At 43.9% G+C, this 23,734-nt stretch overlaps 2 protein-coding genes across 3 annotated transcripts; both read right to left on the reverse strand.

Annotated features, from left to right (window-relative positions):
- Positions 1–1,531: 1,531 nt before the first annotated feature.
- LOC307086593 (uncharacterized protein) lies at positions 1,532–10,343 on the reverse strand. Of its 2 annotated transcripts, none has more exons than XM_079751850.1 (11): positions 10,195–10,343; positions 5,561–5,999; positions 5,064–5,181; positions 4,825–4,911; positions 4,632–4,732; positions 4,392–4,493; positions 3,967–4,096; positions 3,751–3,852; positions 3,419–3,577; positions 3,177–3,295; positions 1,532–2,640 (listed from the first exon to the last, which is right to left on the reverse strand). In XM_079751850.1, the coding sequence occupies exons 1-11, from the start codon at positions 10,232–10,234 to the stop codon at positions 2,490–2,492; spliced, it is 1,548 nt and encodes a 515-aa protein (XP_079607976.1). In that variant the 5' UTR covers positions 10,235–10,343; the 3' UTR covers positions 1,532–2,489. The 2 variants fall into 2 exon arrangements, with proteins under 2 accessions (XP_079607976.1, XP_079607975.1); XM_079751849.1 differs by having other exon boundaries at positions 4,825–4,914.
- A 1,803-nt stretch (positions 10,344–12,146) lies between these two features.
- Positions 12,147–18,658, reverse strand: LOC307086532 (uncharacterized protein). The gene is made up of 11 exons (XM_079751773.1): positions 18,443–18,658; positions 17,573–18,014; positions 15,989–16,106; positions 15,705–15,794; positions 15,501–15,601; positions 15,261–15,362; positions 14,895–15,024; positions 14,669–14,770; positions 14,341–14,499; positions 14,069–14,187; positions 12,147–13,204 (listed from the first exon to the last, which is right to left on the reverse strand). The coding sequence occupies exons 1-11, from the start codon at positions 18,633–18,635 to the stop codon at positions 13,069–13,071; spliced, it is 1,692 nt and encodes a 563-aa protein (XP_079607899.1). The 5' UTR covers positions 18,636–18,658; the 3' UTR covers positions 12,147–13,068.
- Positions 18,659–23,734: the final 5,076 nt, after the last annotated feature.

Raw genomic sequence — 23,734 nt, forward strand, 5'->3', positions numbered from 1 at the left:
ACGGGTCAGGAACAACCAGGGTCGAAACCAAGAAGTCAATCCGGGAAATAGTGCTAGAGAGCTTTTCATACTGTTGAAGAGAATCTGGCAGAGACTGAGTGGAAGGAGTGGGTTTAAATAAGGTGAGGGAACACAGGTGAAGGTGGTTGCACTGATGAGGTGGGAGTGGCAGGCAGGTGAGGGAAAAGTACTGGCAGGGCTGGCAGTGGGATGGAAAGCCAGTCATTTCGCGATTGCTCACTTGAGTGACCTAAATACAGCTGCAATTTGACACTGGGCGCAGTGTGAGGCTCCTACCACTAGGAGGTGGTAGTAAAATAAAAAAAATAATAATCTAAAATTTCCATGGGCCCCGCTCTGCCTTGGCCCCCACAAAGCCTGTCCACCTTACACCCCCAGGGGCAGGCCGTCCTATTCACTAAACAGGTGGTTATCTTACCCTTAGGGGTTCTTTGGTGTACTGCAGGGAGTATTTAGAAAATTTACAATAAATAAAATGAAATACAATTTTAAGTTTTAATTCTGAAAGCTAGGCAATCGAAAATCAAGAAAATGGAAAAGTGTCTGAAATGTAGGAAGAGATTACTTGAATGGGATTCCCCTCTACATGCTCTGACCCTCCCCAGGTGTTCTGCTTCATTACCTGGGAGCAATTAGCCAACAGTTGCATTAAGCACAGGCCCATGTTTCTCTGTTACGACCTCCAAACCATCTCCCTAAATTGTTAGAATTTGCACCCTTATACTGTTTACAGTGCCAGATAGAACACACATACATTATTTATGTTCATTTTAATTTATTGCAAAATTGTACCAGGGAAGGGGGTACTCATCTGAAGAAATGTCTTAGAGGGGGTACACCAGTAAAAACAGTTTGAGAACCACTGCACAAAACTACTTACTGATGACGACACCGTGCCGGGCTTAGGGGTTTGATTCCCACTGGGGCCACCTGTTGTCTAAGGGTGAGTAAGTTACTAACATACACTTTGTATGAAAGCATCAGAGCCTTCAAGACCAGACATCAAGCTCCCACGATGTAATGGGACCAGACATCAAGCTCCCACGATGTAATGGGACCAGACATCAAGCTCCCACGATGTAATGGGACCAGACATCAAGCTCCCACGATGTAATAGGACCAGACATCAAGCTCCCACGATGTAATGGGATCAGACATTTGCATAAAGTGAAAAGTAAAAGGGATGTCAATTAGCTGCTCGATAATTCTGGTGCAATCACTTTGAAATGTGCGCTGAAGATAAACAACACAATTGAAGATGATATATGAAGCATAGGAAGTATGAGTCTGAATTGAGTCTTGATGTCACGTGACCAGTGGCAGTTTCTTTGGTCTGAGAGAATATAAACACACCATCATGCTGCATTCATCGCATTCTTTATTGCTATTAGCTGATATTTCAAATAAATAAAATAATTTATTTATTGATATTAACAATCATCAAATAAATCAATAAATAACAACAATGGGTATACACCGATCTTCACTCTGTGAACACCTAATAATTATCTTCATTTTTTTCCTGTACCACAGACAATAAGCTTCAAGGTGAACCCTACTTTGATTTTCAAATAAACAACATTTACAGTAAGCAGGTGTTGGCTCATCGAAGCGTAGAGATCGAAGGACAAACCCCTCGGACCCACCAAAAGGAAAATCACTAGATCACCCACCACTTGGTCTGTAGTTGCACTATATTCAATACTGTGAACTATATTTCTTATCAACTGTGAACTACATTTGCACTATGTACTTATCTAATAATAATATTCAATATCCATTTACATTTAGGGCATTTAGCAGACGCTTTTATCCAAAGCGACTTACAATAAGTGCATTTGTTACAATAAGTAAATTTATCATAAGAAGTGAAACAATATATCGCTGTCGGTACAGTAAAGATGTTCATAGAACCAAGTGCAAGTATTACAATCGCTAGGCTAACCCATTCCCTGTGTAAAGCAAAGATAGCAGCTACTGTAGATGCTACGCAATTAAGTACCTTGAATAAGTGCAATGTACAAGTGCCAGGAGGACGTACAACATTCAATGGTGGCTGTGCATTGGTTTCTATGCAGAGTCGAGGTGAACTCTGAACAGGTGAGTTTTGATCCAATGTATATATTCAAACTTCTTATATTTCAATGTCTTTCAGTGCCTTCTGCTGTATGCGAACATTGCACATGCTAAACAGCACCTTATATTTAATTATATATAACTGTATTTGTTTAACTAAATTCTGCTCTTTGTACAGATTTTTTTGTAGTTTAGTTTATTTATCTACTTTATTTTAAGTATATTTTGTGCAAAGGGAACTTGCAAATTAAGAATTTCATTGCCCAGTGCAGACTATGTTTCCATTGTGTATATGATAATAAACATCTTGCATCTTGTATCTTAAAGTATAACGTGTAAAATCTATTTCATACATTCAGGTTCACTTCAGCCAGCACAGCTCAAATCGCTTTCTACTCTGGTCCCAACGTCCCAGTAGAGTCACTGGTGTCTCTGGTGGACAGAACCTGGACACCGGCCAGGACCTCTTTGACCTCTTTGACCTCATGGACGGAGAGACCTCCTTTCCACTCCAACAGAGCAGAACACAGTTTCTTAACTTTCCTGCAGCAGTGAGACAGAGAGAGAGACAGAATATTATAATCCTACCTTCAACAGTATACTGTATATACACAAACATTTGTTCAACTTTGTATTTTGCACAAAGATAAAGAGAGAGAAGGAGAAAGAGATCAGCAGAAAGGATAAAGGAGATACAGAGAGATGAAGAGAGAGATGAAGACAGAGATGAAGAGAGAGATGAAGAGAGATGGGAGATGAAAAGAGCGATGAAGAGAGAGATGAAGAGAGATGAAGAAAGAGATAAAGAGAGAGATGAAGAGAGAGATGAAAGAGAGATGGAGAGATGAAAAGAGCGATGAAGAGAGAGATGAAGAGAGATGAAAGAGAGATGAAGAGAGAGATGAAGAGAGAGATGAAAGAGAGATGAAGAGAGAGATGAAAGAGAGATGGGGAGATGAAAAGAGCGATGAAGAGAGAGCGATGAAGAGAGATGGAGATGTTCTGAGAGATGCAGAGAGAGCGATGAAGAGAGAGATGAAGAGACACAGAGGATGGGAGGGATGGAGATGGAAACTCACTCCGACTGGCAGAGCTGCATCATCCCAGAGAGGGTGATCTTCACTGAGTCCACGTCATGGCTCTTCATCAGCTCCTCCACCTTCAGGAGCACATGGTTCTGTTGGTGGACAGCAGGGTGCTGTCACACACGCACACACACACACACACACACACACACAAACACACGGACTGTAAGTACCGAGGTAGATAAAGCAGTAAGAAGCATTGAGTGTGAAGTACTGTGCTGTACTCGGGGCCTCACCAGGTCTGAGAAGATCTTATGAAGATGTTCTGCGTCCTGAGTCACTTTCTGACCCACATCACGACCCCATCGCTTCTCCAGCTTCTTCTTCTTCTTGGTGACGACCAGCTGGTACAGGTACAAGGCGCACACCCGCTCATAGGCCAGGTCAAGAGCCTCCTGAGAGAGAGAGAGAGAGAGAGAGAGAGAGAGAGAGAGAGAGAGAGAGAGAGAGAGAGAGAGAGAGAGAGAGAGAGAGAGAGAGAGAGAGAGAGAAAACAAATAGATTGTCATTTATAAAACAGCTAATCCAACCACACGAGGGAGAAGATCCAGTGAAAGTCTCCCTCTACCTTCTGGACGTCTGGGAAACAGTCTTCAGCACTGAACATCTCCTGCATCTCCGTCAGCAGAAAATCCTCCTCTCTGCTTTTGAAATGGCTTTTCAGGCGTTCCTGAGGGCATCCACAACCACAGGTTATTCTAGAAGGTCCTGGTCAGCAATGTATGAGTTGAGAACGTAAGCTGCTGGCTAGCAACACAACAACAGTAGCGGTTCTTCTCTGCACCTTGATTCTCTTAACGAGAGCCTCTCCCATGGACGTCTGGGCGGCGGTCTCCAATGTCCTCAGTGAGGACAGGGTCTCCTCCGCTGGGAGGTCCCTGGTTCCTCCATCAGTGGAGGGTTGGATGTAGCTCCTGCGAAACAAGGGCCTTTTATTGATATACTGTGACACTTTCCTACTATATGTATTTTAGATGTATATTGTATCTATTATACTGTAGATACAAAACATGCGTACAATACAATACCAGACATGCTAACATGCTTCAGACACGCTAAACATCAGACATGCTTAAGTGGAACACATATCAGAAATGGGCTGGAATGCTCAAGGTTCGATCCCTCGAGCTTTGAGCAGAAGAGCAAAAAAATAGCAATAGATTGTATGCACATTCTAGCATGTGGCATGAGGCATGGCCCTTTACTCACACAAGGCCGTGGAGCGTGTTGAGTGTCTTGAGGCAGGTCTCGACAGTCATCTTGGGAGATTTGTCGTATCTTTTCAGAAGTTTCTCTTTGGCCGTGTTGAACCTACAGCCAGAAGGAGGACCCATTTAGGCCTCTTGACAGCTGAAGAACCTGACTGCAAACAACTTAACAACAAGCATCGTGCAAAGCCACAACGGTACCATGGAAAAACCAATCGTCAGGAAGAAAAGGTTGACATACTTCTCTAGAAACTCCCGGAGTTTGAGGAAGCAGACCTGCCGGGTGAACTTCTGCACGTTCTCACTGATGGACTCCGCTCTGACAATTGGTCCATCGATGCACTTCAGAAAAAATAATATATTGTACGTTTTTACACACGTGTGTACATATTGACATTATTCCAGTGTGCAGAACCGTCCTGTGACCGTAGTACCTCAATGACGTCTGTGTGTAGTTCCCAGGACCTCCAAAACTCTGATTCCTGGCGCTTAATGATGACATCCAGGGACATCTTGACATCCTCCTGCAGTCAAACAAGACAAAATGAATCTAGGTCCGCCTATCCTCTGTTAGTTGATTAGTTACGACAGAGGGTTTCCGGAACCGGTAGAGGCTGACCTCTACCGGCTAACCCTGTGTGGGTGTTCTAGTTCCTGCAGCATGTCTTCCTACCTCCAGTGTGGTCCGGAGGATTTTGTGGACGCATACGACCGTCTCAGAGTACAGGTGCATGTCCACGGGACTCCCCTGGTTGTTCTCACTGAAGTCCGGGTCTCCCAGGAACCCCCGACTGTGAAGGCACAACCAGGGCGTTAAGGTCGACAGATACAGGTTCTATCTAGAGCTACTGGTCTAACTACAAGGTTCTATCTAGAGCTACAGGTCTAACTACAAGGTTCTATCTAGAGCTACTGGTCTAACTACAAGGTTCTATCTAGAGCTACAGGTCTAACTACAAGGTTCTATCTAGAGCTACAGGTCTAACTACAAGGTTCTATCTAGAGCTACTGGTCTAACTACAAGGTTCTATCTAGAGCTACTGGTCTAACTACAAGGTTCTATCTTGAGCTAGAGGTCTAACTACAAGGTTCTATCTAGAATAGAGCAACAGGTGTAACTACAAGGATGGTTAAATACATGGTTCTGAAAAGTGTGTGCGTGCAGACAACCTTAAGTAAGCGTTGCAGAGCCACTCCATGAGCACAAAGGCCTGCTGTGATGCCGAGATCCTCTGTAGGAGGGCGTGCACGTGGTCCATCGCGAGGCGGTGGTACGACGGCACCAGACCGGCCAGGTTCTTGTACTCCTTGCGCAGAGGGTTCAGCCGCTGCAGCTCGTTGTGCACGGCCCGCCTAACATCGTTCAGGTGTTCCTCCAGCAGCTCCGGGGTTAAAGCGCCGTCGCCCCCTGGCGGCGGCGAGGGGAAGTGCTTCACCGCTGACCGCTTGATGAGGTCTTCGGCGCTGGCAGAGGCGTCCTGTTCCACTTTCAGATACTCAACCAGTGTTTTTAGGTCCAGATGTTCCAGAGCGCGGGATGGGCCAACCTGGGTCTCCTCAGCTCTTGTGGGGCTCAAGAAGGTGGAAGCGTCGTCATCACGGCCGTGTTCTGTGAACGGAAAGGCAAAGTGTCACATGTGAAGCTGTGTTCACAATTCTGCAGACCCCACCTTCAACCTCCGGACTAGCGAGACATGCTTCCGTTTTTGTTTTTTTTAAAGATTTCATTTTATCCTTTTTATTAAGGAGTAAGACTGGATGGTATGGGAGAGAGAGGACCCTGGTGGCTCCGGTTAGGACTAGGCATTAATAGTATGCCCTCTACCCGGTGAACCACTGGAGCTCCCCATCATGCTTCCATGTCCAGATTCACATGTGGGGGGACAAAGGGGAAGTAGAGGGCTTCTATCCACAAATGCAAACGAATCGACAGCCAAATCCAAGGTCGAGCCATCTCCATTGAAGATATTCTGGAAAAGTAACATAGGCCCAAGGATGTGATGGAGATGGTGATTAAATCAGCGTCGACCGGCACATGGGGCGGGTACCGTCTCTGAGTGGGGATGCGGATCTTTGAGGATGTTTCAGAGAAAGTAGTACCTTAGTGGAGGCCGAAAATGCAGTATGCCAAAAATACCAGAATGTTGTACTACATCAGGTCGCTACGGAAGACGATTAGGACAACACGTAATAAAAAAATTTAGTTCCAGAATTCTGACATTAATCCCCGAATTCTGACTTTAAAGTCAGAAATCTGACTTTATTAACAGAATTCCATAGTTCTGACTTTAATCTCAGAATTCTGAGTTTAAAGAGCACCTATTATGCTTTTTCGACTTTTATGACCTATAAACGTTGTTATAACGATTTACAGTCATGTTTAACCATACTAAAGTGTCAAATAATGACGTACATGCATTTAGACGTGTTCCCTGCTGACCGTCTGGGGCGGCCGTGCAGAGCGCTAAACACTAGGGGAGCCGGTCGCCATTCTCTTGTTCAAATTTCCGGGATTTATCTAAGTAGAACGATACGAATTTTCCATATATGGTAATGCTGCAACATGCGCTTCCGGAAGGTAACCAATCACAACGGTGTGGGGTTGCCAGGAGGCGGCGAGGGGGCGGAGAAGGACGAAGCCGAGTGCTGACAGAGAACGCTGAAAGCGCCCAGATGAGAGGAAGAGTTTCCCGAAAATTGACTGTTTTTTGTGCGGTGATTTGTGTCAGGTTGCTCTATAGGAGTAATTAATAAGAAATTAAGACCAGAAAAGTAGCATAATAGGAGATCTTTAAACTCAGAATTCCGACTTTATTCTCAGAATTCTGAGTTTAAAGTCAGAATTCTGAGAATCAAGTCAGAGTGTTTTTTCAGAACAATTTTTTCGTCTGTGTGTCCCTAATCCTCTTCCGTAGGTCGCTCTTCGCAGTTAGCAAACCAACAGGTCGTTCCGCCCCACAATCCTCTGTGAAGCAGAAGATACGTGGGTGGCCCAACAGGTGTGCTGATCAGTGACATCACCTGTAGTGTGTCCCAATTGTATTTATACTGTGTGCATACGTACTGTTAGTGCCATTTTGCCATATTGTAATTTAGACTTAGATATTGTGGCGACCACGGGTGTGGGCGCCATGTTCCGGAGCCGCGGGGATTCTGGGAATTGGGGTTGTCAGTTGACAAAAGGGGTTTTGTTAATTTATTCTGTTAGGTTAAGTGGGGTTAACGGGTTTGGGGTCTTTATTGGTTGTGTGTTAATTGTGTGTTGTTCCATTGTTGTGTGATCGGGACCATTAGTGAGAGTGTTGTGTGTGTTGGTCAGGTGTCCCGTGTTTCTCTTATGTTCGTGGTTAATAAAGGCAGTCCGTAGTCATGCGGTGTATGGGGCACGGAACTGCATAATTGTTCAACCTGGGCTCCCGTCTCGTCCTTCCCGTGCTGCTCGCCACAATATTATTAGGATTTAGATATTATATATTTAGATTAATATTTAGTGATTGTTTATTATATTGATTAACTAATTGTTTTGCATAGTTTTGCTTTTTAGTTTAATAACTGTTTAGTGTACTTGTTTTCATTGCTTATACTTATTAGAGATGCATAGGACATTGGTTGCTATAGAGGGCGCTGTTATGCCGTAGCATTGAGGGAGAGTAAAACTGTTTTGTATCTTTTTATGGCATTCAGTAAAGACGGAGCGAACGCACCGTTTTTTCTACCGTCGTTTCAACAGTAAACACGCGTAGATCTCGTTCTTTCTGTCAAAGAGTGGTTAATCGACTGAATATGTTTAGGGCAATTTACAAATGCACGAGAAGGGAGTTTTAGCCACTACACGTACTATATAAGGGTAGCTGGAGTAGGAAGTAAAACTAAAAAGTATGTGATTTTGAACGCAGCCTGCATCTTCCCTTACGAATGGCAAGGACGTAATGCCGTCCCAGAAGTCCTTTCGGCAGGAACATCAAAAGCGATGAATTGTTCGGCCGTTCACGGAAACAAACGATTGACATGACAGACCATTCTTTCATACAATCAGACTCATAGGGATGCACTCTTTTTTTATGCACAAATTGAAAATGGGCATAATTGCTGATATGAATTTACTGTTCATTATCCAGGCCTGTTAAGTGTTAGACCTCATGATATTGTATTATTTTATAGGCCTATAAGACTAGTGCTGTTATTGGTCATCTTGCTGAGCCGAGCTGTTATTCTCGTCAGGTTTTTTCCTCTTCTAGTCTTAGGCAGTGGCGTCACTAGGCAGTTTCATCCGGGGCTAAAGCCCCGGATATTATTTAATTAGCCCCGAATCTTATTTTTTTTTGAAAAAAAAAAAGAAGTTTGCTTTACACTAGAAACAAACATGGGGATTCCAGGGGCATCTCAAAGTAGCATAGTCCTTCAAGATAGTCCTTCTGGCAAGAGAATTAGAGAATAGAGAATTAAAAACATAACCAGACTGTTTACCACCTCAAGTGAATAAACCTATCCTATATCCAGTCATATATATATATATATATATATATATATATATATATATATATATATATATATATATATATATATATATATATATATGTAAGGTCTGTCTCACTTGTATTCAATTTACTCTGAAATAACTTGAATGGAACTTTAGATGTCGGGGGATAAGCAGCACAGCAGTCAGGAAGCTTTTTAAAGCTATAATAAACTGCGTATTTTGTAAATTTATGTAAAGCATTATGAAAAGATTTGCATGCGCAATAAAGCATTTTTTTTTTTTTGCCATTTTTCCTTTATATCTGGGCTAAGCCCCGGATATTTCAGAAACCTAGAAACGCCCCTGGTTTTAGGCCGTGTTCACATCTAGCGTTTTTTTTAATCTGCCAGCGCTTGTTTTACATTATATTCCTATGGAGCAGAGCGTTTCTTGAAAAAGTCGCGGCTGTTTTTTTAAACGCCTCTCCCAGCGTTTTTTTCTGCCATACGGAGCATTGAAAAAAGTTCAACTTTCAGGAAGAAAGCGGCCGACGTCAGGCGTCTTTTTGGCAACTGACCAATCACAGGCGGAACATTAACGCTTCGTCACGAAGGAAACTCTCAACTGTCAAAACAAGAAACAATGGCGGACAAATCACTCGGGAAAGTGCCGGTGGAACGATAAATAGTTTTAATTACAGAACATGTCGAGATCTACGACATGTCTAATGGGCTCGAGCCTGGATACGTAGTAGGCGAGTAACGTCGGGTCTAGAATGGGTTCGTTGCTAGGCGATAGAAAAAACGCTCTCGGCGCATTTAGGACAAAAAACGCTGCCAGGTTAACTTTTCGGCTAAATTTTTCCCTATTACAAAAAACGCAAGATGTGAACATTGTAGCCTTCGAGTTTATTTGCATGTAGAGCAGAGAAATGTCCCTCGAGATTTCCATAGTGGAGACGCGTTTTAATGCTGTGATCAAAGCCACAAATACATACAAATCTATCACTCTTTATCTGATATGATATAATATAATAAAATATAATTTCCTCGTTTGAACATTCTCCACGTCTATCAGACACATATGTGTCACTTATATCGTGTTATTAATTATCGTGTTATTAATTAGTCCCTGTTGGTTGTGGTGCCGTATGGACGTCTGTCTATATGTCCGTGTTGCTTCACACTCACTGTAGTCCTGAAGATAAGATAATGATAACTGATAATCTTATCTGATCAACTCTGTCACTTTCATTCCCGAGCCTGCTTTTGCTGACGGATACGATCCAGAGGCGGAACTCTGCCACATCAGAGGTCAGATAAGAAAAAGTGCGCAATAACCTTACCTGACGACGCAGAGGCGTTGCTTGTTTTCCTCGAATCCATCGTAGTTAAATCTCTTGAATTCTCTTTATGTTGGGATGTTCAGGTCCGAGGTCCGAAGTGGCGGTGAAGTGCCCTACCTGCGGTGTTTATAGCGGTGAGGTGCCCTAGCTGCGGTGTTTATAGCGGTGAGGTGCCCTACCTGCGGTGTTTATAGCGGTGAGGTGCCCTACCTGCGGTGTTTATAGCGGTGAGGTGCCCTACCTGCGGTGTTTATAGCGGTGAGGTGACCTACCTGCGGTGTTTATAGCGGTGAGGTGCGCTCCCTGCGGTGTTTATAGCGGTGAGGTGCGCTACCTGCGGTGTTTATAGCGGTGAGGTGCCCTAGCTGCGGTGTTTATAGCGGTGAGGTGCCCTACCTACGGTGTCTATAGCGGTGAGGTGCCCTACCTGCGGTGTTAATAGCGGTGATGTGCGCGCGTAGTGGTGTTTACAGCATTGAGTCGCGGGCCCTGCGGTGTTTATAGCGCATCACGGTATGCCGAGGGATTTTCCGAGTCCTAAATTACCATTGTTTCCTCATGTAGTTGGCGTGCTGCGTCCTGATTGGTATACGCTTAGACAGGTTGTTTTAGTGGGCTAAACACTTGTTGCGCCAAGTCAAAACCATTCAAACAAATATATAAAACTAAAAGTCGGCCATGGAGGCATTGTTATTCTAGTTAGGTTGACGCATCCATAAACATCCATAAAACATCCATGCACTCAGGTACCCGCACTCGCTTTCCCTCCCGTCCCGTCGTCATGGTGACCTGGCTGCACTCTGAAAGTCCCTGCAGTCTGACACACCTCTTCACCTCAGCCCGTAACTGTGCTAAACGCATGCGCAGTATGTACATTACTTCCCTAGGGACGCCAAACCAAGCATGAAAAACTAAATATTATGCCTAATAACAAGACAGAATTTAGAAATGAATTAGCGAATAAAAAAGAATATAGCTTCTACACACATGCCTTTTTAATGACATCATTTGAATGACTTCTTCACAGCGCCAATAAGGGACTTCCCCTAAATCCTCCTCACTATAAATAACAACATTATTTGTAGTAAAATAAATGAATCCCCGAATCGTTTGAGGCTTATAGAGCGTGTAGTTTCAAAACTTCCACAGGGACTGACGGTCAACTTTTTTACCGCTGCACAGTAGAGAGCGCACTCACCTACGGACTACTGGTGTGGTTCTCCAGCTGCACCAGGGCAGAAAAGGAGGCCCTCCACAGAGGGGTCAAGGCTGCGAAAGCAACCGAAGCTTCGGCGGCGGCCGGACAGCTTCGACGGCGGCCGGACAGCGGCAGCTGAGCTCCGGGAATACAATCCCTTTCTCCTCCATGTATCCTCCTCCGGACTGCCCGGCAGTCCGGCAGCTCTGGTGGGGGAAGCTCGGCGGCAGTCCGGCAGAGAAAGGGATTGTACTCCCGTAGCTGAGCTGCCGGGCTGCCGCCGAATTCCCCCCGCCGGAGCTGCTCGTCCGCTGGTCCACAAAACCTTAGCTATGCTCTGATTGGAGGGGAGTGGGAGGTAATATTTAAAGGTGCCGAAACTGACTCGCTCCTTTGGTAACTATAGGTGGGGTACTTCCAGAAATGCATCTCACTCAAAAAATCATGTATGGACTTTTTTCAAAGTTTGCATGAGTGTGTCTCTGAGCATTTAAGTCTTATTTTAGTCAGAATTATCCATGACTATTTTAGTCTAGTTTTAGTTAAAGAAAATTGTATTAGTCACTTTTTTGTAATGCAATTCTATTTAACTCAGTCAATATAGTATAAGTAGGCTACCTAGTAGTATTGACAATACCAACATTTTATTTTTGCCAATCCCATTTCACAATTCAAACAAGGTAATCTTATTATATTATTGTTACCTTATAGACTCAAGAATACATCCATTCCAGACACGGAAGACACTCTGATATGAATTTACAACCTATTTATTTTACCAACCAAACATTCACATTAGAACGGCGAATTTCGACACTGAAAACGATACTTTTCAAAAAAGATCGCTGAGGTGGATAAATATAAAAACGCTGGGTTTGCGTTGTAGTGTGGTCAGGGTACAGGGAGGCTTTCAGATACGATGGCGTTCGGTTGCCATGACACTGTGCCATGACGCTTCCACACGCTTGCGCTCATCTAAAAACAAATGGCAGGTAAAATGGAAATGAGGATTTCTCTGTGCAATGTACTATGTATCTTCAGTAACAAGTTGTACGTTTTATATTTACCCGGATTAGTGTTGACGGGACCTTAAGTTTTCATTGACGCTGCCACCACAGCTGCGTCTTGTGAATCTAAGTACTGCCGCGACGAGCGGGGATTCCGGAAGTAACGTAACCTGATACAGCCCCAGAAATAAATAAACTAAACAATTTTTCTCGACTAGTTTTGGTCAACGAAAATGAAGAGACATTTTCGCAGAGTATTATTTTGTAAATCACATTTAGTCTCGTTTTTATTCGTCAACAATATTGCATTATGTATTTAATTATAGTTATTGTCACATGACCAGCATTTACGTTGCGTCTCGTTTTCCTCACGTGATAAAGGGTCGTTGACGACGATATTTAGTCATAATTTTCGTTGACGAAAGCAACACTAACTGTAACTGTACCTAACTGTCCCGACAGCGATATATTGTTTGACCTTCTTCTGACAAAACATACTAATTGTAAATCGCTTTGGTTAAAAGCGTCTGCTAAATTCCCCAAATGTAAATGATAAATATACCGTATCCTAGGTTAACGTGTACGTTAACCTATTTAATGCATTCGTATTGTCTTCAGCCAGCAGAGTTTTCTAATCTGGTACCATCGTCAGAGTAGAGTCGCTGGTCGCTAGGTGGGGATACATAAGAAAAATGTTCTGGTCTCTCTGGTGTTCGGCTCCTGAACAGCTTCCAGGACCTCCTGTACCAGAGCTCTAGAAAGGCTGTTCCACTTCAACAGAGAAGGCAAACATTTCTTAGATTCCCTGCAGCAGTGATACAGAGAGAGAGAGAGACAGATAGAGAGAGAGAGAGAGAGAGAGAGAGAGAGAGAGAGAGAGAGAGAGAGACAGACAGACAGACAGACAGACAGACAGACAGACAGACAGACAGACAGACAGACAGACAGACAGACAGACAGACAGACAGACAGACAGACAGATAGAGAGGGGGGGGGATAATATTACAGTCCTACTTTCCTTGTGTGTTGAGAATTAAATAGTCTTACTTTGTTTTTTTGACGTTTTAATAAAAAATAAGGTAATTTTTACTTTTAATACTTAATTTCCTACGTTGTATCTTGTTCTACTTTCTGAACTCTGGCAATGTAAAGTAACATATTCCATGACAATAAAGCCTGTTCAATTTTGAGAAAGAAGGAGAGCGCGAGGTAGAGAGAGCAAGATGAGAAGAGATAGAAAGATATTAGGAGTGAGAGAAACAAAGCTGAAGAGAGATATAGAGACAGAGAAAGAAACAGAGATTAAGATAGAAAAATATAGAGGGATAAGAGATGGAAATACACATGAGAATCATAGATTAAAAGATGGAGATGCATAGAGATAAAGAGAGTCAGAGACAGAGTTTAAAGGGGGTACAGATGGAGGAAGAGAGGCACAGTGAGATAGACATATGGAGATATACATGGAGAAATAAAAAGGAAAGCTACAGAGAAAGAGGAAATTGACAAAGACAAGAGGAGAGATGAAGAGTAACAGAGAGACGAAGAGGAACAGATGAAGAGATACAGAGAAATTGAGAGATACAGATATATTACAAGACAAAGAGATACATAGAGATGAAGAGAGAGATGAAGAGAGACAGAGATGGAGATACTGTAGAGGACTCACTCCGACTGGCAGAGCTGCATCATCCCAGAGAGGGTGATCTTCACTGAGTCCACGTCATGGCTCTTCATCAGCTCCTCCACCTTCAGGAGCACATGGTTCTGTTGTAGGACAGCAGGGTGCTGTCACACACACACACACACACACACACACACACACACACACACACACACACACATACACACACACACAAACACACGGACTGTAAGTACCGAGGTAGATAAAGCAGTGAGAAGCATTGAGTGTGAAGTACTGTGCTGTACTCGGGGCCTCACCAGGTCTGAGAAGGTCTTATGAAGATGTTCTGCGTCCTGAGTCACTTTCTGACCCACGTCACGACCCCATCGCTTCTCCAGCTCCTTCTTCTTCTTGATGACGACCAGCTGGCACAGGTACAAGGCGCACACCCGCTCATAGGCCAGGTCAAGAGCCTCCTGAGAGAGAGAGAGAGAGAGAGAGAGAGAGAGAGAGAGAGAGAGAGAGAGAGAAGAGAGAGAAAGAGAGAGACAGAGAGAGACAGAGAGAGAGAGAGGGATTGTTACAGCTGAGGTCCAACCACACGTGACCTCAAGATAAGGAGATCCAGTGAAAGTCTCTCTCTACCTTCTGGACGTCTGGACAACAGTCTTCAGCACTGAACATGTCTTTCATCTCCGTCAGCAGAAAATCCTCCTCTCTGCTTTTGAAATGGCTTTTCAGGCGTTCCTGAGCGAATCCACAACCACAGGTTTTATAAACTGGTTATTGTCATCTCAGGTGAATTTAGTGTAACACGATGAGTGTAGCTGCTGGCTAGCAACACAACAACAGTAGCGGTTCTTCTCTGCACCTTGATGATCTTAACGAGAGCCTCTCCCATGGACGTCTGGGCAGCGGTCTCCAATGTCCTCAGTGAGGACAGGGTCTCCTCCGCTGGGAGGTCCCTGGTTCCTCCATCAGTTGTGGGTTGGATGTAGCTCCTGCAAAACAAGGGCCTTTTATTGATACACGGTGAAACTATCCTACAATATATATTGTATATATATTGTATCTATTATCGATACAAAACATGCGGAAAATACAATACCAGAAATGCTCAGAATCTTCAAACATCTTAACATCAGACATGCAACATGGATTAGACATGTTAACATGGATCAGATGCTCGCACACTCTAGCATATAGCATCTAGCATGAGGCATGGCCCTTTACTCACACAAGGCCGTGTAGCATGTTGAGTGTCTTGAGGCAGGTCTCCACTTCCAGCTTGGGAGTTTTCTCGTATCTTTTCAGAAGTTCCTGTTTGGCCGTGTTGAACCTACACCCAGAAGGAGGACTCATTTAGGCCTCTTGACAGCTGAAGAACCTGACTGCAAACAACTTAACAACAAGCACCGCGCAAAGCCACAACGGTACCTTGGAAACATCAATCGTCAGGAAGAAAAGGTTGACATACCTCTCTAGAAACTCCTGGAGTTTGAGGAAGCAGACCTGCCGGGTGAACTTCTGCACGTTCTCACTGATGGACTCCGCTCTGACAATCGGTTCATCAATGCACTACAGAAAAAAAGCAAATTTGTATCCTCAATATATTCTGCTTATATGTTTCTATGTTATTAACGTTATTCCAGTGTGCGGAACCGTCCCGTGTCCACTGTACCTTAATGACGTCTGTGTGGAGTTCCCAGGACCTCCAAAACTCAGATTCCTGGCGCTGAAAGATCTCATCTAGAGAACTCTGGACGTCCCGCTGCAGTCAAACAAGACAAGATGAATCTAGGCCCGCCTGTCCTCTGTTAGTTTGTTAGCTATGACAGAGATTAATTTAAAGGTAGATTAGCAATCGAGAGATGCGGGATTGATGGCCTGTCTTTGATTAATAATAGTATAATAAGTACCATTTTATCTTGGGGGTGTTCTAGTTCCTGCAGCATGTCTTCCTACCTCCAGTCTGGTCCGGAGGGTTTGGTTGACGCATTCGACCGTCTCAGAGTACAGGTGCATGTCCACGGGACTCCCCTGGTGGTTCTCACTGAAGACTGGGTCTCCCAGGAACCCCCGACTGTGAAGGCACAACCAGGATGTTAAGGTCGACAGATACAGGTTTTATCTAGGGCTACTGGTCAAACTACAAGGTTCTATCTAGAGCTGCAGGTCTAACTACAAGGTTCTATCTAGAGCTACTGGTGTAATTACAAGGTTCTATCTAGAGCTTCTAGTCTAACTACAAGGTTCTATCTAGAGCTACAGGGCTAACTACAAGGTTCTATCTAGAGCTGCAGGTCTAACTACAAGGTTCTATCTAGAGCTACTGGTCTAACTACAAGGTTCTATCTAGAGCTACAGGTCTAACTACAAGGTTCTATCTAGAGCTACTGGTCTAACTACAAGGTTCTATCTAGAGCTACTGGTCTAACTACAAGGTTCTATCTAGAGCTACTGGTCTAACTACAAGGTTCTATCTAGAGCTACTGGTCTAACTACAGGTTCTATCTAGAGCTACTGGTCTAACTACAAGGTTATATCTAGAGCTGCAGGTCTAACTACAAGGTTCTATCTAGAGCTACTGGTCTAACTACAAGGTTCTATCTAGAGCTACTGGTCTAACTACAAGGTTCTATCTAGAGCTACAGGTCTAACTACAAGGTTCTATCTAGAGCTACTGGTGTAATTACAAGGTTCTATCTAGAGCTTCTAGTCTAACTACAAGGTTCTATCTAGAGCTGCAGGTCTAACTACAAGGTTCTATCTAGAGCTGCAGGTCTAACTACAAGGTTCTATCTAGAGCTACTGGTCTAACTACAAGGTTCTATCTAGAGCTACAGGTCTAACTACAAGGTTCTATCTAGAGCTACTGGTCTAACTACAAGGTTCTATCTAGAGCTACTGGTCTAACTACAAGGTTCTATCTAGAGATACTGGTCTAACTACAAGGTTCTATCTAGAGCTACTGGTCTAACTACAGGTTCTATCTAGAGCTACTGGTCTAACTACAAGGTTCTATCTAGAGCTGCAGGTCTAACTACAAGGTTCTATCTAGAGCTACTGGTCTAACTACAAGGTTCTATCTAGAGCTACTGGTCTAACTACAAGGTTCTATCTAGAGCTGCAGGCCTAACTACAAGGTTCTATCTAGAGCTGCAGGTCTACCTACAAGGTTCTATCTAAAGCTGCAGGTCTAACTACAAGGTTCTATCTAGATATACAGCTCTAACTACATTAATTATATCAAGAGCTGCAGGTCTAACTACATGGTTCTATCTAGAGCTACATTTCTAACTAGAAGGTTCTATCTAGAGCTGCAGATCTTACTACAAGGTTCTATCTAGAGCTAAAGGTCTAACCATAAGGTTATATCTACAGCTACAGGTCTAACTATGTATGTATGTATGTATGTATACGTGTCTGTCTGTCTGTCTGTCTGTCTATCTGTCTGTCTGTCTGTATGTATGTGTTTACTTGGGTAGTTTGTATGTCGTGTGCCTGTGTGTGTGCATGTGTGTGTGTGTGTGTGTTTAGGCAGACAACCTTAAGTAAGCGTTGCAGAGCCACTCCATGAGCACAAAGGCTTGCTGTGAAGACGAGATCCTTTCGAGTAGGGTGTGCACGAGGTCCATCGCAAGGCGGTGGTATGGCGGCACGAGCCGGCTCTTGAACTGCTCAGGCAGCCGAGGGCTCAACCGCTTCAGCTCGTCGTGCACGGCCCGCCTCACGCTGTTCAGGTGTTCCTTCATGTGCTCCGGGGTTAACACACCGTCGCCCCCTGGTGGCGGCGAGGGGAAGTGCTTCACCGCTGACCGCTGGATGAGGTTTTCGGCGCTGGCAGTGGCGTCCGGATCCACATGCAGAACCACGGCCAGTTGTTCCAGGTCCAGATGTTCCAGAGCCGGGGGTGGATCTTCATTCTGGGGCTCGGGCTGCACTTTGGTGGATGTCTGCGACGCGGGGGCGCGGTCATGGGCCGCTGGTTCTGTGAAAGGAAAGGAAAAGCGTTTCCGAGAAATGAAACGCAAACGCAGTGCGTCTGTAGAGAGCTGCTGGTTTGTCTGTGTGTCTGTTTGTCCTGACTAGCCTGGAGAAACAGGCCAGGCCGGTTTTGACAACCTGGTGGGATTTAAAGCTCGCTCCAAGCTGTGGACGTGACCCGTTTGGATTCACCCCCAAGTCGCTCTGAGCAATGTGACGACTCCAATCCTCTGTGTTTAAAGCCCTCCAACAACTGGTCATTCAAGACCACCTGCTAGTCAGAAATAGACGTAGACATCAACACATGTGCACACACGCATATAGAGAGACACGCGCCCACGCACGCGCGCGCGCGCACAGACACACACAAACGCACACACAAAGACACACAAACACGCATATATCTGTGTAACACACAAGAAACAGCCTTACCGTCAGTAGCAGAGGTAGCCGACCTTCTACTTTTCTTCCACCATGGAACCATGTCTGTCTTCTTTTGATTATTTATTTGTATAGAAAGATATTTTTCCGGCCGCTCTCGGGATGATTCGGTCCAACTGCTGTCATGCAGTGAATAAACTCCTGCGCTTCGGGCTCCGGCTGTGCTTGTGGACGATAGCTGCATCAGCCGATCATGGATGATTTTGATTTCCCGATACAAGCTTTCGGTTGTAGAATGAGCTCGAATCCTGCGTCCTGATTGGTTAAGGCCTGGAAAACAGCCTTCACGTGCACGCCCTACCTATTGATCCGAAACCATGCGGGCAAGCACACACACACACACACACACACACACACACACACACACACACACACACACACACACACACACACACACACACACATACACACACACACACACACACACACACACACACACACACACACACGGACAAACACACGTAGACACACGCACAAACACAGACAAACTCATAGGAGGAGAAAGTATACGAATGAAAACGAAATAATAAACGCTAAGGTAAATGCTAAAGTAAAGACAAACAGAACAAACAGGGCAAAAAAAACAGACGCTATAAAACATATATGCCATGATAACAACAGATATGCCATGATATGCTGTGGTATGAAGCAGCTGGGAGGGAGTGGAGAGGACCGGGGTACGGGACCAGAACGACGGCCCCGCAGGCAGCACTACCTCCCCCTGACCACCTGGTGGATGTCCCGGTGTGCGGTAGTCTGGGCTGGTCGGTTCCAAGCTGGAGGAGGAACGCACTGGAGGCGCCAACTACGCTCCGGTGTCCGAATGTGTTCCCTGAACGCTCCGGTCCACCCTCGTCGCTCCCCGCTCGGCCGGAGGTCCGTCCGGCTCCCCCATGAGGAGACACCCAGCTAACAAAATGACGTCCCTAGGACGTCCCCTGAACGTCCCCGAAAGTTATAAGGACGTCACAAGGGAACGTCCCCACAACGTCTTTTTGTAGGGTTCCCTAAAGGTCCCGGGGACGTCGCAAACAAACGTCCCCGGGACGTCCCCGGTACGTGCCCATGACGTCTTTTTGTATGGTTCCCTAAAGGTCCCGGGGACGTCGCAAACAAACGTCCCCGGGACGTCTATGTAACGTCCTCACAACATTTAGGGGACGTTCAGGGGACATCCCCAGATTTTTGTAGCAGGTCATGCTTTGGACCTTCATATACCAAAATGCAGGATCAATTTCTCAACCTAGTCACATGCATTTAATGGATATTTTTCTGTATACAAAGTATATATGCATATTAACTAGTAAAATGTAGCCTATAGTGAAAAACTAAACTAAATGTGTACTCAACACCGTTATTTAACTTCTTTATTTAAAATAAATCTACTTACATAACAGGCTGTATTGTGTATGTAACTTATTATGTATATGCTTATAGAAGAAAAAACACTGTTTAAAGTATAAACAAATTCTTTATTTATGGGTTAAAGCCTGGATTGACTCCTCTCCCTCCTCCTCCTCCTATTCCTCCACTTCATCCTCCCCCTCCTCCTCCTCCTCCTCCTCGTCCTCCACCAGGTCGTCCGGAATCAATACCTGCAACAATTAGCTACAGTTAGACAACAGAGCAATTTTACCTGCTTTTAGTGAGAATTATAATGTAATGTAATGCATTAGTATATTAACATAAAAACATCCGATAATGGAGGATTCACATGGAGTAACTGCAGAGCAAATGCGAACATTAAGGCTTCAAGAACACTCGCTCGTTAACGACAGCTGAGCTAACGTTATTCACCGTAGGTCTAAAGGGAAACTTTTCGAGGGAGATGAACTTAAACAGAGTATACATTTAATAAGCATGCAATACGAATAAGAAAAAGGCTAATTATTAAAGTATTTGAATTGTTTTATTATGTTGGCCGGCGCGAAGTAGAATAAACGGAATAATCACCTCAAGGCAGGGCGCGCGTAGCGACGTTAAGCGAGAAAAGCATCAGAATGACAGTTGGTTTGTGGCTCTTGTTCAAAAGTAGGCTAACTAGCTTTTGAGCTACTAGACTATAGCAGTAGTCTTCACCTGTCCAAAAGTAGCCAATTCAGCTGTTTTTGTATTTTATATATCCTTAATGGGGCAACACAACTGGCGTGTAGGCATATTCCTACTTAGTGCTATCGATAACATTGTTTATACGGGTATGTCACGACATCTCAATTTAGCCGACTTCTCTTCAGTTTGAGCTAGTTGTACAGTTATTAATATCGATATTCATAGCTATGGCATTTTCACGTTAGATAAACATACAAATACATAGATACAGGTAGAACGTAAGTTTGTATTAAAATGTATTTACCTCAAATGATGTCCTTCGGGTGTCTGTCCTTCCCACCTTCACAAAAGACTAATCTAAACTATTCAACTATAACACTATACACTATACTAATAACACTAATTACACTATAACATAACACAATAACAACTAAATAACTAAACTATCAATACTAAAACTTAAGTTAAATATTAAATATTATATATATAATTATAGTTAAATATATATTTACACAAAATGATTATAAAACGGTACTTTTACTAGCTGGATGTGGGATCAAAAAATTGCTGTCCCTCTCTCTCTCTCTCTCTCGACGTCTCACTCTACAACGATTCACGGTTCACGAGCGTATATATACCCGTGAATCGTATTTGATTGGGTCCCTAGGGACCCAACCAAATAACCAGGCAGGTCCACGAGACGTCATGTCAGATGTCACGAACAGCCAGGGAAGTTTCTGGAACGTCCGAGTGTCCCTCGAAAACTTCTAACATAATGTCATTTCATAACCAACCAGGGACGTTGCTGGAACGTCCCGAATGTCCCCCGAAAGTGTTTATATTTCATAACCAACCAGGGACGTTGCTGGAACGTCCCGAATGTCACCCGAAAGTTTTTAATATAATGTAATTTCATAACCAAAAAGGGACGTTGCTGGAACGTCCCGAATGTCCCCCGAAAGTTTTTAATTTAATGTCATTTTCATAACTAACCAGGGACGTTGCTGGAACGTCCCGAATGTCCCCCGAAAGTTTTTAAAAATAATGTCATATCATAACCAACTAGGGACGTTCCTGGAACGTCCCCTGAAAGTTCAAAATTAAATTACTAATGTGACATTTTAGGAACTTAAATAACGTCTAAATAACGTCTAAACAACGTCCTAAGGATAACTTCACGGTATAACCTATAGGGGACCAAACAGGGACGTCCCCGAACGTCCCCAGGACGTCCCTTGTTAGCTGGGCACCACCAGACCCCCTTCACTGGCCCCGTCAGGGGCCCCGAGGCCCGCACGGTCCCCGGGCCAGCGGAGAGGTAGGCTTATAATGTCGTTCAGTCTTAACTCATATGCACGCCTTTAGTTAATGATTAACTTATCAGCAGTGTTGGGAACGTTACTTTAAAGTAATTAGTTATAGTTACTCACTACTTGTTCCAAAAAGTAATAGAGTTAGTAACTGAATTACTCTATAATAAAAGTAACTAGTTACCAGGGAAAGTAACTATTTTCGTTAGTGTAAAAAAAATAAAGTTGCTATATGTCAAAGAATTTGGATTTTTCTGAGCAGTTTTCATTTGGCCTTAATGTGTTAAATGGTTGAACTGCCCATTCAAGGCCCCGATATGCTTCCAACTGAGGCCCCGTCCACACTAACCCGGGTTAATTTACAAACGCATAAATAATTATCAGTTTAGCCCTTCCGTCCACAATACAACTGAGAATTCCGACACTGAAAACTATGCTTTTCGAAAATGATCGCTGAGGTGGATAAATGTGAAAACGCTGGGTTCGCGTTGTAGTGTGGACAGGGTAGACGGAGGCTTTCAGAAACGATGACGTTCGGTTGCCATGTCACTGCCACAAGCTTGCGCTCGAGACCGAGACGCTCATCAAAAAAATGGCAGGTGAAATGAAAATGATGATCTCTCTGTACAATGTACTAATTTATCTCCAGAAACAACTCGACATATTGGCTCAAACATATTCGTTGCTCCAACGCCGGAGGCGAGTGCTGTACTAATGTTCTTCAGTGATGGTAAAAAAACCGAAAGACGACAGTTCAAACCGTACTTGGAGCGGCGTTTCTGGACAAGACCGGGTCGAAGATGATTAACCAGCTGATCAACTGTAAATATCAGCTGATCGCGCGCCTGTAATCTAAACAGAGAGGCGTGGAGGAGTTACCATGACAACAACTGTTTATCAAAATAATTTCAGGGTGGAACGTGGATGCAAAACATTCCGAAAACGATCTGAAAACGGAGATCATTTTTATTGCGGATGTGCATTTTTACATGTACCCGGGTTAGTGTGGATGGGGCCTGAATTTCAATTTGCTTGATTGCAAAGGCTGTGGAACATCTGACGAATACTACAGATGCCAACTTTTCATCGGATTGCTCCGGACTCGCCATTTCTTTTGCTTCATCGAATCTGTTTGATGTGTGCGTTTGCGTGTGTGTGGCGCGCGTTTCCTGGCTTGTGCGTAAAAACACTGGCTCCGTTTGGATACCATGAAACATGACTCTGCCTTAGCCAATCATAATCGCTTATCTCGTTGTTAACTCACCCGGTCTCCTCACTAGCAGTTTGTGTTTGGAGCCAAGGGTGCGTTCGGATTACGCAGTTTATTCAATCAATTCATAGTAACGCACCGCATTTTTCGTACAGTAACGGTAACGGCGTTGTAACGACGGAAATAGTAATTAGTTAGATTACCCCGTTACTGAAAAAATAACGGCGTTACCTAACGCCGTTATTTTAAACGGCGTTATTACCAACACTGCTTATCAGTAACCAAAACATTCATGTATTGTTATAAGCCTAAATTGATCATTAACCAAACATGATTGAAGAAATACACTCCTCGATATCAGATTACTTATGAATGACAAAGATGAGGAAGCCCTGAAGCAATACAAATAACAACATATGCTACAACCAGTAATTACATGCAGATGTCAAACAAAATATCATCAGGAACTTAACCAACCTTGTCAACAACTAGGCCTATAGTAGCCTGATAAAGAATGATAATGGACTCACATGAATTATGTTAACAGCTTAATATTCAACCTCTAACAGGAACAGTAACAGGAACGTCTGTAATGCTGGCAAACACAATAAGACCGACTCCAGTCCTAACTGAACCGGTCAGCGGTCTTTAATCAAATACTATCCCATAGTGGCCGGCGGTGAACTCTGTATATTAAATGTATATTAATGAAGA

The sequence above is a fragment of the Pollachius pollachius genome (genome assembly GCF_949987615.1).
Source record: "Pollachius pollachius genome assembly, chromosome: 15".
NCBI lineage: Eukaryota > Metazoa > Chordata > Actinopteri > Gadiformes > Gadidae > Pollachius > Pollachius pollachius.

Bases quoted from the DNA above. Each gene is read 5' to 3' on its own strand.
- LOC307086532 (XM_079751773.1), bottom strand. From the start codon at position 18,635: ATGCAGCTATCGTCCACAAGCACAGCCGGAGCCCGAAGCGCAGGAGTT. The intron at 15,795-15,988 runs GTAGGAAGACAT...GTTTGACTGCAG, and splicing joins CCCTCCGGACCAGACTGGAG to CGGGACGTCCAGAGTTCTCT. The intron at 14,188-14,340 runs GTGAGGCCCCGA...TGTGTGTGACAG, and splicing joins ATAAGACCTTCTCAGACCTG to CACCCTGCTGTCCTACAACA.
- LOC307086593 (XM_079751849.1), bottom strand. From the start codon at position 10,234: ATGGATTCGAGGAAAACAAGCAACGCCTCTGCGTCGTCAG. The intron at 3,578-3,750 runs GTAGAGGGAGAC...TCTCTCTCTCAG, and splicing joins GTTTCCCAGACGTCCAGAAG to GAGGCTCTTGACCTGGCCTA. The intron at 2,641-3,176 runs GTGAGTTTCCAT...TCACTGCTGCAG, and splicing joins ATGCAGCTCTGCCAGTCGGA to GAAAGTTAAGAAACTGTGTT.